The 14,237-nt window shown below is 34.9% G+C and overlaps 1 protein-coding gene across 6 annotated transcripts in view; it reads left to right on the top strand.

Moving 5' to 3' along the window:
• LOC102698536 (SH2 domain-containing adapter protein F-like) overlaps nt 1-12,964 on the top strand; it is a 115,390-nt gene extending 102,426 nt beyond the window's left edge. For all 6 annotated transcript variants that reach the window (XM_015343687.2, XM_015343685.2, XM_069190621.1 and 3 more), the window contains one exon: nt 5,809-12,964. In XM_015343687.2, coding sequence (XP_015199173.1) covers nt 5,809-5,995 — 187 coding nt within the window. In that variant the 3' untranslated portion in view covers nt 5,996-12,964. The remainder of the gene's footprint in view (nt 1-5,808) is intronic.
• Nucleotides 12,965-14,237: the final 1,273 nt, after the last annotated feature.

Below are 14,237 nucleotides of genomic sequence, written 5' to 3'. Positions count from 1 at the left end.
AAAGCTGCTATTTGCTCCCCACAGACAAACCACCAAACAGTTTGTGCATGAAAACCTATGGACCTACTGTAGTTAGCTTCTAAAGTCTATCTGAACATTCCGGAAAATCTAAATAATAGTCATAAACTGCTTTTTCTCAAGATTCAAGAAGCCAGTAGCAAATGAATGGTGATAGAACAAGCTCATTAATAAGAAACAAACTACTGCCACTAATCTGATACATGAATGTTCTTTTTAAAATAATGTGAAATCGAACCTTCTCTGTAAGAGCTGCAGAACAGGAAAATAAGTCAAGTTATAGAAAGGGAACTTTTATTGAAAGTTTAATATCCCCATCACAATTTTAATAATAGTGGGTTGTGGCTGGCTTTAAATCACTGTTTAAGAATGTTAAGGAATGTGGTAGTTGTGAAATTTACAGGTCTGTTCAGCAATTTGATGTATTTTATGGGAACAATATACACCATTGAAAATATTTAATTGCTTTTAATGGGTTCATTGTGCTCATTTTATAGGTTATATGATTTTCTGTCCTTTCTTTAATGTCGCTACAGCTCTAAAATGTGCATTTATACAAAAATATTAGAAATAGCATGTATTTGTATTTTCTTTTTTAGAAAGAGAATTACATTTTCATTTATGACTAAATTATAAATCTAATGCTCCAGAACTTTTTTGCATTATTTTTTGTCACTAGGCGTGCAGTTGTACCACAGAGGCCAGACTTTTTTGCTGTGGGTAAATATATAGACAAAAGGTTGAATTTTCTTACAGTAGACATGGTCAAGTATATACAGGCAAATATATAATTATATAATATATAAGAATATAAAAAGTTATTCCCATTGCAATGTTCAGTAGGGCTTGGACAAAGATTACAGTGTCTTGCAAAAGTATTCACTTCATTCCAGTGTTACTTTTTGATACATTTCAAGCAATGTATATAATTGTTCTCAAATTAACATTGTTTATTCAAAACATCAATCAAACACTTGTAAGTGTGAAGGAGGTTGATTTTTTTTTTTAGCAAAACTTGGGAAGATATGCAATCAGAATATTTCACTTTGCATAAGTATTCAGCCTCTTAAGTCACTACCTTTAGCGGCACCTACTGATGTACAGTAAGTATTTTTGAAGAGGTCTCCAGATTGTGCACTGGTATGGTGTAATTTTGTTAATTCTTCTTGCTCCAGCTTGTTGAAATTTCATTCTGACTGACATTTAAAAATTACATCATTCATTGCTATTTGATTTAAGTCAGGCCACTCAAGGATTTTTACTTTCTTCTCGTCAGACCCTTTCACTGTGGCTTTAGTTTTGTGCTTTAGGTTATTGTCAGGCTGAAATTTGATTTTCCAGTTTTAGATTCTTGAGTGAGTCAAGCAGGTTTTCCTCTAGGATTTGCCTGTATTGTGCACCATCCATTTTCCTGTCCGTCCTGACAAGCCTCATATGCCCTGCTGATGAGAAGCATCTCTATAACAAGATGCTACTATTGTACTATGCTTTATAGTCGAGATGGTCTGACTGTTGGGTGATGTACTATACTTTCTCCAGATGTAAAGCTCTGCATTTAAATGAAAAACTTGAATTTGTCTAATCTGACCATACAACCTCATGCCACATCTGCAGTATAGCTTGTATGAGTCTTTTTAATTAAAGTCTTATTTTTACCCATACAGGCCAGCTTTATGTAGGGAACAGATCTTGTTGATGTATGAACAGTGACTCCCATGTCAGAATCTGAATTCTGAAAATTTTTCAATGTCACTGTTGGCTTTACAATAACATATTTTGTCGGTTTTCTTCTTGTCCGGTGGCTGAGTTTGGAGCTAAGTATTGTCTGGATAATAAAATACACATTTCACATCTTAGCAATGAACTAAACTGTGCTCAAAGGAATAAGTAGTTTTATCCTAATCTGTGCCTCCACCATTTATCCATAATTTCTTTAAAAAGTCCATGGTCAGTTTGTCACAACACCGTGAGATGTGGCTTGAAATACAACATCTTAAGAAATTGACAGTTACATACAATAAAAAGATTTTTTAGCATTTATCATTTTGTAATTTGTTGAGTATCAGTAATTAAAGTCACCAATCAAAATGTTGTATGAGCTAAGAATGATTTAAATAAGTCTATTTATCTGGTTCATTGGAGAGAGCAGGAAGCTAATAGACTTTTGATTTCATATTTAATATCAGAATATGCAAGGGCTCAGACTTGGGTCACAAACGGAAATGAGATTGTACACCCTTAAATTAACTGCCATTTTAAATTATGCAAGCAACAGAAAAATGGCTATACGAAGTGAATTAGTGTAGGCAGCACAGCGAAGTTGAGGACTTTCATCTCTTAAAATCTATGGCTACAGTCTCACATGGTATTTGCTGGTAGTATCTAACTGTCTTTTTTTCATTATTGTCATTTTTTAAAAATTTCAAGTGTAGAATATAATTGACAAGGTAGAGGACATGATCAAGAGTTTAAAATAGTAAATTTGTTGCTTGTTGTGTGTCATAACATGACCTTTGTGAGTATCTGAAATGTGTTATTGTAAATCAAAAGTAGCTCCCACCCCTTTCATTTCACAGTATTTCTACTACAGAATCCTCATAAAACAGATTATAAAATTGAGTGTAATTATAAATTTGGAAGAAGGATTTCATTTAATCTAGTAGCAAAGTTTGTTTTTAATCCTCCCAACTGCACTGCCAGCTCCTATTTTATCAACTTTGGGTGAAAAGCAACATATCTGAAATGACATACTAATTACATTTTTCTGCATCCAAGTGTTAACATTATGCCCCCTGGGTCTCGAATAAGTAGTTTTGACAAAGCTGGAATGGTTCTGACGGGCTTTTTAACTGTAGCAACCTAACAATCTCTTTGAATTTAAAAAGTTCCATTGACACACCTTCAAACAGATGTTATTTTAATGGTTGATTGCGAAATTCAGCTGTGTTAAAATGTGTTAAAGTTTTGATTTAAAAGCATTCGCAATTAACCTTGAACTTTTATTGTGCCAAACAATCTAAGCAAAAACAAAAAGCCTCAAAAGCAAATATGGTAAAGACATGAAACTGGAAGAAAGGAGAAATCAGAGATGACAAATATAGTACAGACTGAGCTGAGAGTCACTGTATCTACTGTGTGCAAGTCAGTAAGTCATGTGACAAGAGTATGATAAGAGATTGACAGCAGACTATCAGCACTTTGCCCAAGCTTCCAGCTCTCTCTTCCCAACTGTTTTGTGCTGGTCTGTGTAGCACTGCTGCCCTGCCGTCTTTGAGGTTTATCTATCATTGCAGGACAGAGCTGTCAGACCAAACGTTAATCACAGGGGACTGACAGCGTGCCTGCTACAGATACGCTTCCAGAATGAGCACAGCGCTAAGTGACATATTCCCTCTCTGAAATCTATGTATTTGTTGTTTCAGAAATTAACACTGTATTGGTTTCAGTTCCGTAAATTATTTTTTGTTCATGAAAATAATAAGCAACTCTGTCCTTTCCTTAATTTCTCTGAAATAGGATGATTGTAACTGTGTCAGTGTGTCTTGAAATGCAGGAATGCTTGTGGGATGTTGGTATTGTTGCAGATCTAGGCAGCTTTAACTCTGTTAAACCACTTTTTGCAGCATAGCAAGCATTACCTTTTATTATATCTTCAAGAATTGTGTGTGGATTAAGTGTGATAATTGACAACATTATTAACGTTCTGGTTATGTCCAGTTAACAGTCCAGTCAGAGTGTTAAGTTAGTGATTATTTATCTTTAATGTAATTGAAGGGGACTGTACTGGAATAAGGTACTCATATTGTGAGATGTACAGATTAGTCCTTTTTCATATAATTGGTGGAGTTGTTAAAGCATTAAATGAAACCGCACCTTTATCTCCATACTTTTTAGATAAATCTCAATTGAAAAATCGCATTTTACAAAAATGAAGTGGATGGATAGGAAAAAAGGCAGGAATGAATAATCACGTCGAATTATTGTAACATTACAATTCAACCTAGCTTACGTAACTGTTTTTTTCTGATAAAATTGTACTTGGCATCTCTGCTTTAGCGACAAACAGCCATACAAGAGTGCTGAGCATTACATGACATCAGTGAGTGAGAAAAATCAGCACTAAACAGTACTGACGAAAATGATCTATTATTCTGTACTCTTCCCACGATGGACATTTATTCCTGTTTTGGACTTTGAAAAACATTCCACAAATCTTGTTTTCAATGAAGAGTGACTTATTTGTTTTTATAAAAAAAAATCTCTGATGTTAATTACTTTCATAAATCTTTAATCTCTTTAGCTTTAATGTCCACATTGTTATTCATAAAGGCTTATTATTCATACTGTAAATGGTTATTAATAAAGGTTTGTTTCCTGTTTTATGAACTTTCCGGACAAGCTCCAAGTCCCACAAAGGTCATGAGCAATAAGTGAAAATATAATTATGGATCATTAAAGATGCCCAACATCTACTTTTTTTTCCCTGACAGTGCAGTCCAATGTGTTATGTTTCCTGCATTAGATTCCAAGACAACCTTAGTGTGAAATCTGCTCAAGGATGAAACTTTGTCCATTTAAAGCATTATTGTTCTTATTATAATAATGTTATAAAGTCCTGGTGTATAATGTAATTATGAAAGTCATTAGATGGAACTGTTAAGATGGACCAAAGGGTCTATCTATCTGGTCTATTTTGTCTATATATTTTTTGCATTGGTCTTGATGTTGGAGTACTGAACTTGACAGCTGTTCATTGTAGGCCTAATGTCTCTTTTGTGCATAACTGCCAAGTATGTAATTCAGCAGTTATTAGTATTAATAATATTATTATTATTATAATAAAACATTGTTCTTCTGAAACATCTACATGTTTATGACTAGCTAGTTATCTTATAGAGTCAGGGCTTGGTTTAGTATTAGCAGTTTAAACAGTCCTGTGACAGTATTTCTTATTTTAGACAGGTCTCAGTAGTTCGGTGTGATTTACTTGCTATAATTTTTCAATTTTAAGGGGATAACTTGCACCATGTATCTGAGGAAGTACTCTAATAAGCATTTGCTCATATATGTGAGGCATAAATGCACCTTTGAAGCATAAATCATTTTAAGGAACAAGTAATGGGTTTATTCCATGCTGAAAAGAGAAGAAAGGAAACAATGTTTTGGCTATGGAGCCTCCTTCGGGTGTCAAATAATTTTATATGACTCACAGTATTTTGTTGTACATATCGTATTGATGATGTAGTCTGCTGCTTAAAATATTCAATAATTTGCGCTTTTTCTTTAAATTTCATGTCAGAGTAGTACTAAAGTAATATAAATTATTTTTAATCTTATTTCCCAACCCACCATAGCAGTGACCTACTTTGTTTCCATATGATCCTCTCAAGTCAGCTGTAGAATAAGCAACCTAAGTTAATGATGTTTGGATACTTATTGTATTGCAGAAACAGTGCTTGATTTGACCACAAATGGGTGGTTTGACAAACAAATTTTAATAAGGTGGCCATGAAAGATACTACTGTATTAAAAGCATATGCGTAGTCCAATAGAGCATGAATTACCCCCAGATAAATTAGATATGCATATAAGAACCTTTTCCATTTAGTCATACTGATCTGGTATGACTGATACTACACTGGGAATCTCAAATACTTTAATCTCAGGCAGCTTCATTGTGCTTTGGGTAAAACGACACAAAATAATCTTGGGCCTGGTTTTTAATTGTGTTTGTGTTAAGAAGCCATGACTCACTCAATTTACCAACTCTTCTTTGTGTTTCTTTCACAGGAGTAACCAGGGCTTCATGCACATGAAACTGTCAAGAACCAAAGAGAACAAGTACATCCTTGGACAGAACAGCTCTCCTTTTGACAGTGTACCTGAGATAATTCACTTCTACTCAAGTCGAAAGTTGCCAATCAAGGGGGCTGAGCACATGTCCCTGCTCTACCCTGTGGCGATTAGGACGCTATAGCGCAGTTCCTGCAAAGGAGAGGGCCACCACTAGAGGGCAGCAGATATAGAGCCTGCCACTGAATGTCACTTCCTCTCAACAACTAAAAGGTCATTTTTCCTGGGACTGTCTGGATCTGTGGAGTTTCCCATTACTTCACCCAATCATAAAATCTGCAGGAACTAACAGACACCAGTCTGGTGAAGAGGTAACTAGTAAACCAGACTAGTTTCTTTAGTTGCCTGTATTATTTTTGCATTTTTTGTTATTGATGGGGTGTGTGTGCGTGGAGGTGTGTGCATAAATTATTAATAATATCCATGATGATAATTGTGAATAAAATAACTTTCTTTCTATCTTAATGTCAGACAAGAAGCAGATAGGCAGGTAGTGTTGTTCATTACTGGTTAATGACAGTGATGCGTTTATTCGGTATTACTCACTGATTGGACGAGTGAAGTATCCAGTGTCCTTTGCCTACTGCAGTGTCAACAAGATCTGTCTCTCATGCATTCCTTTTAGGCCTTTAGAATACCTTCCTAAATTAACATGTTCTGCAGTGAGAGGGATAGTAAAGAAAAGTATATTGAGAATACCTTGTGCTTGATGGAGGTTGGTTTTGGCTGAGGTGCATAAAAATCTCAACTTACTGAATTCTTCCTTTATTTTGGAAATTACCCACACCACACTTGCAAATCTGTATTGTTGGTAATGCTTATTCTACACAGAATGATTAGAGACTATAAACTTAATTGACACTGGCTCAGTGAGTAAAGACAGATGTAGCAACTGTTTTGCACTGAAGTGTAATGTGTGGTATTTAATGAAAGGAACTGAACGAAGCCTTTAATGAGACACATTGGTAATTTTAAATGAACAACTTTGATGGTATTTCAAACCATATGGTTAACAATTTGACCTCAGGATATCACAAATGTTTCTGGATTCATGTTTTGTTTTTCCTCACAATTTTTTTTCTCCATCTGCAATTAAAAATTTAAGACCCCTTTTCAGTTTGACATGTACCATTGCAGTTGCTTTTAACTTTTTCTCATTTTAACAGCTTGTTATTCCTTTCTTCAAACATGGAACAGGTTTTACTTCAGTAGAACACTATTTGTGAGTGCTTTAGTGTTGTGGACATCAGTTTTGGACTTGGGAAGTGGTAACGAAATGAGAAAAAAATTATAATATAGGTATGATGTAACATCTTTCATGAAATGTTACAGGAGAGAGTCTGAGTTCCTTAACCGCTTCTTTCATGTTTGAAATCTTGCTCGTAGAGAGTCCTTGATCTGGGGAAATTGTTCATTGTTTGGGGAAATGCTGTTCCTCTGCAACTAGCTGAATAAATATACTGTAAATGATGTACCTCAGTTGTAAGGACCCTCTGCAATACAGTCCTAAACTGTCTCTGGGCAAAACTTGAAAATTAGAACAGATAACAACGATAGTGTTAGTCATACTGTAAATGCAACCTATTTGGTGACATTTGAATCTAAACTAGGGATTACAAATCCAAAACAAAACCACAGTCACCCCAGGTTGCTAGTTATTGAATTTGATTTCTCTTTTCATCCTTTTAAACTGAACAAAGTGCTTTTTAGAGTATTAAGAAGTTTCACTGTGCATGTTTCCCAGTGGTTTAAATTCCCAAGTGAAAGTGCCTTTTAACTTTATTGCAAGGCAGATTCAATACAGTTGTAGTGATGTCAACTTCGTGGTTGACATGAAGGTCATTTCAAGAACTTCCTCTGATCGTCTGTAGCCAGTCCTGGTCCTGGAGCTCCACTGCACTATTTTGTTTGGTTACATTTCATTAATGATTAATTTGGGGCTGTATGAAGTCTTCAATATTTGTGTTGAACAGTTTATGTAACTTCTAAAGCACAGAACTAGATTAGAAAGTCCCATGCTGTCTATGACAAAAAGATTTCTTCCTGTTCAAATCTGTCTGTTACACCCCTTTCTGCTACACACATTACCAGAAAAATCAAGAAGTGACACCATTTTCTGAAGCTAGTTATCCCATTTTCTGAAGAAATTAGTTGTGAAATCAAGAGTTGATTTGGTATATACCTGTTTGGGGGGGAAAAAAGTTAACAGCAAGCATTGGCTAGTAGTAAATATTTCTACATTTAATCTGAAGCAGTGGTTTCAGGTAAGATAAATAAACGTTACATTATTAAAAACTTAATGATGATTTAGTGATTTATTTTTGTATTTTTCTTTTGCTTATGTGAGTGGTTACAGCAAGATTTTTCACACATGTACATTTTGTGAAAAGTCCTTAGAATTATGTTTGCCTTCAGTAGTTAAATTTGAATTGGAAATTTGGTGAGTTAACAAGGATGTTGGAATGCTGCCCTTTTAAAAGGTTCTTTATAATTAAGTACATCGACATTTCAAAGCAGCTTTCATCAGATTTGCATACAGTATTAAATTTCTCTAGAAGATGTGATGACATTAGTGATCTTTCAAATTTCTGAGAGCCCGTGCTTTTTACGTGGTACAGAGTATAATTCAGGGGTTATCAAAACTTTAAAAATATTCATAATAATGCTACTGGACTTTGTGTGTGTACGAATCTGTTAAATAAAAATATGGCTTTTAAAATTCACCGTTTTAAAAGATAATAGAGCAATGATTTTTAAGATGATACCCTTATGCCAACAGTATTGGAGAGTTTTATGAATGAGTGTTGCAGTTGAAATATTTGCCTGCTGGGACATTTTTATATTGTTTTTTAGCTGTCAAGAGTCTGCTTGACACGAATGCTCCTAAATAGATATATACAACATTCACACACATCTGCCGGATTAAAGCGGTTATCCCCTGATTAATTTACTTTGAGTACAATTCAGTCTTGTACACTTAAATTATTTTAATTACTTTAGCTAAGTGGTCTACTACATAATGTAAGGCTAAAGGTGGGGTAAGTTTCTGCTGGCATGGATTATACTTGTAAAGGACATGAAATATTGCTAGTGTACATAAATCATTAATTCTAAAGGCTAAAAGATAGAATAGTGATGTTTTAAATAAGCTCTTTGCTTACAAATACATGATGAATTTTCAAAGGAATAAAGTGCACTTAATATTGCATGCCATATAGTAAGTGGCAACATGACCATTAATAAGTGTGTCTAATATGATGTCACCATCTGAGGAGGTAAATGTGAAGGAGTCCACTTTAAAACACGTTACCATTTTAACCACGGCTACTTGAATTTAACTAGTGAAAAGCTGTTTTCTGAAAAAAGATGCATTTGTTGCCTTTATAGTTCTTCACCATTTTTAAAGATAAGCTAAGTAAAGATCCTTTTAAATGAGTGAAATCAACTTCTACACCATTGAATTGGAACCACTTTGAAGTGGATGAATTAAATTTACCTGCAATGTCTACCTCAGAAAATCAATCTCATTCAGCCATTTTTGGATCAGTAGGTACAAGGGAATTACAAATATTGACTTTTTTCTAGCAGTAATTTACACAATACTGTTTTTATATGTAATCCTCCACATGATTAAAAAAAAAACAAAATTACACTATTAAAATAGCTCTGATAAACAGGGCTGTAGGTGTAGTTGTTAATGTTATTGCCCAACTCAATCTTAGTATGACGCGGTATTGGTTAATCCTTAATCTGCATAGTAAATTGAGCAAAGAAAGGCCTAATGAAATAACTTACTTTTTTCTTTCATTTCAAATGACATATAATTATGGAGAAAGTTTACAGGAAATTAGTTTCAAGTTGTTGGAACCTGAATAGCAGTGTTGGGTTTATTTTCATTGTCATTGTGCTTTGGAGAGGGCTGTACAGGAAAGCAGTACTACACCCTGCACTGCAGTGCGATTCAGATTTTTCCTGCCCTTGAAGAGAACTCCAGCCTTGTCTTGATTAGTTACAGCCTCAATGGCCTAATTCTTTTATAGCCTCAGGGTAGTTAAAGGCCACATTTGACCAAGGAATCGGCAGTGAAACAGTAATTATGCAAAAAAACTGATTTACCAGAATACCCTTGTTCCCCATAGGAACTGTGTAAATGGACACTTATCTCTGTTCTCTGCACCACATATTTAAATGTTTTTTTTAAATCCCACTTGAAACAGAAAAGCAAAGCCTGTGAGGCAAATAAATTGTTTTTAAACCCCATTTCCTATCATACTGCATGATCTGGTACAATCATCGAGTTTATACTTGTTTCAGAATGCTGATGTTAACTTATATTTTATCGTTTAGGTTCAGGAAATTGTCTCGAGTCCTCTCAGTGATGGGGATTGGCGGTGAAGCCCCTCACTCTTTTCATTGCCAGTGAGGTAGTTGTAATGAGACACCCATGCAACTTTTGGCTTGTAGCAGTAGCTGGAGATGTGCTCATTTAGTGTTGGCATAGTTTCTACTCTAAGGAAAAGTAAAGCAGTCTGCATCTCTGGTTGCACTTCCAGGACACAGATGGCATTGCTCCTTTTAATGTATTCTTGAGGAGAAATTCTGTGCTCATTTTAGTGTAAAGGACAGGAATTGTTGTTTATATCAGCAGCCATTGAGTCCAGTTTGCAATAACAAAGCCAGCTGAAGCAGAGAGCAACAATAATTGTATGATATCTGAAGGATAAAGCCTACCAAACCATGACGTACCAAGAAAGAGGCTTTAAAAAGAAGGGTTTGCAACTCTCTTACTGTATGTGTATCAGACTGCAGTTAGGCTGAAGTTTCTATACACAGCAAGCATCAGCCCACAGAGTTAATGAATACTCTCCTCAGGTCGTGATTGGTTGAGCTGATCTTCAAGATTTATAATGCGGTTAAAGAATAATGGGAAAAGCAATTTAAATGAGAAATAAAAGCCTTCTGGGGAAAGGCATATTTGCTCATTACACAGTAGTTTGCACATTATTCTTTTTCTTTAACTATGTAGAAAAGATCTTGCCAATGGAAAGATGTTCTCCACAGGACAGCACTGCAATGCCAAAAGGAGAAAGCTGTTAAGGTCAGATGTTTACTGGAGTAATCCCAGTAAGTTAAAGACCATTTCTCTTTTTAGGTAATTAACGTTGTAAAACAACAATACTGTTTAATTTGAATCCAAACAAATCCAAATCAATCAGTTACCGCTCTCTGCCTTACATGAAGATATTTGTAACCTTTATCAAGGAAAAATATTATTCAGTATCATAAAACTTTGGGTTTTATTATTCTTTACATGATTTATCTTCACCTATAATTAAAGCATAGGCAACTGCCATAAACATGGGGCTGAAAACTTGTGACATGATTAAGTATTCACTACTGTAGCAGTGGACAGAAATTTCTTTTGTATGTAGCTATTGGACTGGATGTAGAAAATCAGTATTTGCATAAATTGTATAAATTATGTGTGCTGGAGACGCTGTATGCATCTCTACATACAAGCAGATACCAGCACAAAATTGTGTCTCAGCATATAGTGATATAATCTGCTAATGCAAGAAATAGTGGCTTTGTGATTTCACTTTACTTTCATTTTGAAATGTTACCTGTTACACTATGATTGAGGGCTGTAACATTTTGCCTGTAGAAAAGGGTAGAAAACGAAACTGAACAGCTTTAATTATGAAATCAGTCCAAGCTTTTTTGACTCCGTCTGTAGAGGTGCAATGTACATGTTTAATGTGAACTGCTTTAAATGTGAAGTCGACAATAAGTACAGATGGAGAGGCTGTGGGCACAGTGAAGTCATGAGACTGTGCTGATGGAAAGGTAAAGGGAGTCTGACATCCACTGATTTTCACCTGCTGTTCATAGGTTAAAACATTGTGATAGAAAAGTCATGACTTGTTTAGGAACATTAGAATTAATTTAGCAGTAGAGAAGTGCTTTTTATGATTTATATACAGCAGTCAGCTAGCAAGGTCCGATCTTGCCTGAGTCTTGAGGAAGGAGAATGAACGGAACAGCAAACTGTAAAAAAAAAAAAAAAAAAAAAAAAAACTGTTGGTACTGAAATGGTACTGTTTTGAACAGTAAAATGCTCTCTATTTAAGTTAACATTCTCATGGAGTTGATATCCTTGTTAATTTTGTTTTCTACAATATATACTGTACATCACTACAAACCTCATGCATTCTGTTGGTTACACATAGACTCCAGATCCATTAATTTGTCAGTGGAAGAATAACTTTTACAAGTTAGTTTGCATAAGCAAGGATGAAGGATGCAGTTCAAGAAATGTTTGTGTCCTATAATAAATTATTTTCATTATTGGGACAGAAAAGATGAAACAAATTCTATTGAAATTTTGCATAGGGTCATGAAAATTGGTTCATCTTTTATACCCCAAAAGGCACTAGATGTAATCATACATAATGCACTTTGTGAACTAATCTGGGTCATTTGTTTCCGGTTACTCCTGTATCACCCATGTTGCCTGAAAACCAGATGTGTTTGTATGCCATTTAAATTGTATTTAAAATACAATCTGAAAATACAAATAGTTGATGGACAGTGCTATGAGCTTATGTGACCCCATTTATATCTTCCAGCAGAAAGGAAGAAAAGTGTGCTTTTTTGTCCTCTCTAGGAAGCAATCCCGAATTAAACTGCCATTGAAACTAAAGAGAGGTCAGTACAGACTTCTCGGGATTTTATCTGGTGTAGATTCACTGTATATTAGCAGACTTTACTGGGTGAAATACATACCAGGGGGGGAGCTTTAGAAATCAGAATGAGTAGCATTTTTGTAATTCTTTCTTGTGAATTCACAATTGTACTTTCAGAAGCTTTGAGTGTTTTAAAGTGTGCAGTTGCATAATGGCTGGATGGGTGCACACTTGGGAATGAGTGGTGTGTGAGTGTGATTGCATTTTCATGTATGCACTAATCGAACATATCCATACAGTCCCTCTTCGCCAAATGTATATACTGAATGTATTGTATGGGACATGGACCATAAGATGCAATGATTATTGTATGGAAATAAAGTAGAGTTTATGAGTCTGAAGTAAAATTCTTGATTTCTTTTGTCATCTTGTCTCCCATGGTTTGTGTTGGAAGAGCTGTTCCTGTGTAACTTACTGAATGGTGTCTTGTAGCCTATGCTCAGTTTAACCCTTTCAATATTTTTTATGTTTTTATGTCACATGACAAGCTATGGACATGAAAAAAACAGCTTTTAGTATAAGGTTTAAATGTCACTGTAGTTCCTATGAGCCTGTATTCATAAAACATGTACTGTATGACATCTAGAAATTGCACAATATTTGTCCTTAAAGTCATCATTTTGCTAGGTTTAAAACTTTTATATAATTATAATTTTATATAAACACTTATTAAAACCAATTACAGGGGAAATTATTTTTTAAATAAAGATAGGATATGATAGGAATCTATGGAACATATCAATGGCTTTGTGTGTAGCAAACTCTACACATTTCCATTGCTTTTTTTGTGAAAATTAGATAAACAGATGGACATTTTTGTTAATGTTTCTGACATTTTCATGTCAATATGTAGAATATCCAAACAACTCAAGAACTGCAGAATGATCTCTAGATTAATACTGTTCAGTGTTTAATAGAACAAAAGTATAATGCCTCTTTAGAATAAAACTAATAATTCCCTCATTAAAGAGTTTTCCCACCACAGGAACTCTTTTTTTTACAAGATATTGATGTGTAGTCACTGAGTGGATGTTGTATAAACTCTAATGCAAGAAACATTTATGCACTGTACTGTAGTTATTTTGTGTGAAATATCACTGTTGCCATGGTAAGCCATTTGTTGAAGGTAAGTACCAAGACTTAAAGCACTTTGGTGCAAGGTTACAGCTGCTGTAAGTCAAGGACATCTCAATATGCAGCCCTGTGAGAAGCAAATTGCTCCTCAGTTTCCATAATCATTGGAGTGCCTATGGTTTGTCTTCTTCACAAAACCTTTTTAATAGAGTAGTCCTTGGGGATGCTACATTCAAATCCAGCTTGAAACCTATCGGACCATTCCAGTTAGTCTCTGAACTCAGTACATATACTTAAAAATGTGTTTTAAACTTAAGTATTAGTGTGTAATTGGAATTTGTGTACCTGCTGTCCTGGTGGAAGAAAAAAAAAATCCTTTTTCCCAGATGGGATCTTATTTTTCCTCGGTCTTGCTGGTTAGCAGTCAATGACATTGTACAGCTAATATCATTTATTGTCCTTGTTAATAATTCAAGACGATAGCTATTTTTCTTTTCCTTGGACACAAACCCTCAAACACAGTCGGCATCTGTGTGCCACAGGGCA

This window comes from Lepisosteus oculatus, chromosome 5, assembly GCF_040954835.1.
Source record: "Lepisosteus oculatus isolate fLepOcu1 chromosome 5, fLepOcu1.hap2, whole genome shotgun sequence".
Lineage (NCBI taxonomy): Eukaryota > Metazoa > Chordata > Actinopteri > Semionotiformes > Lepisosteidae > Lepisosteus > Lepisosteus oculatus.
The sequence above is the reverse complement of the archived record's forward strand: the minus strand, read 5'-3'. Positions and strand labels throughout refer to the sequence as shown.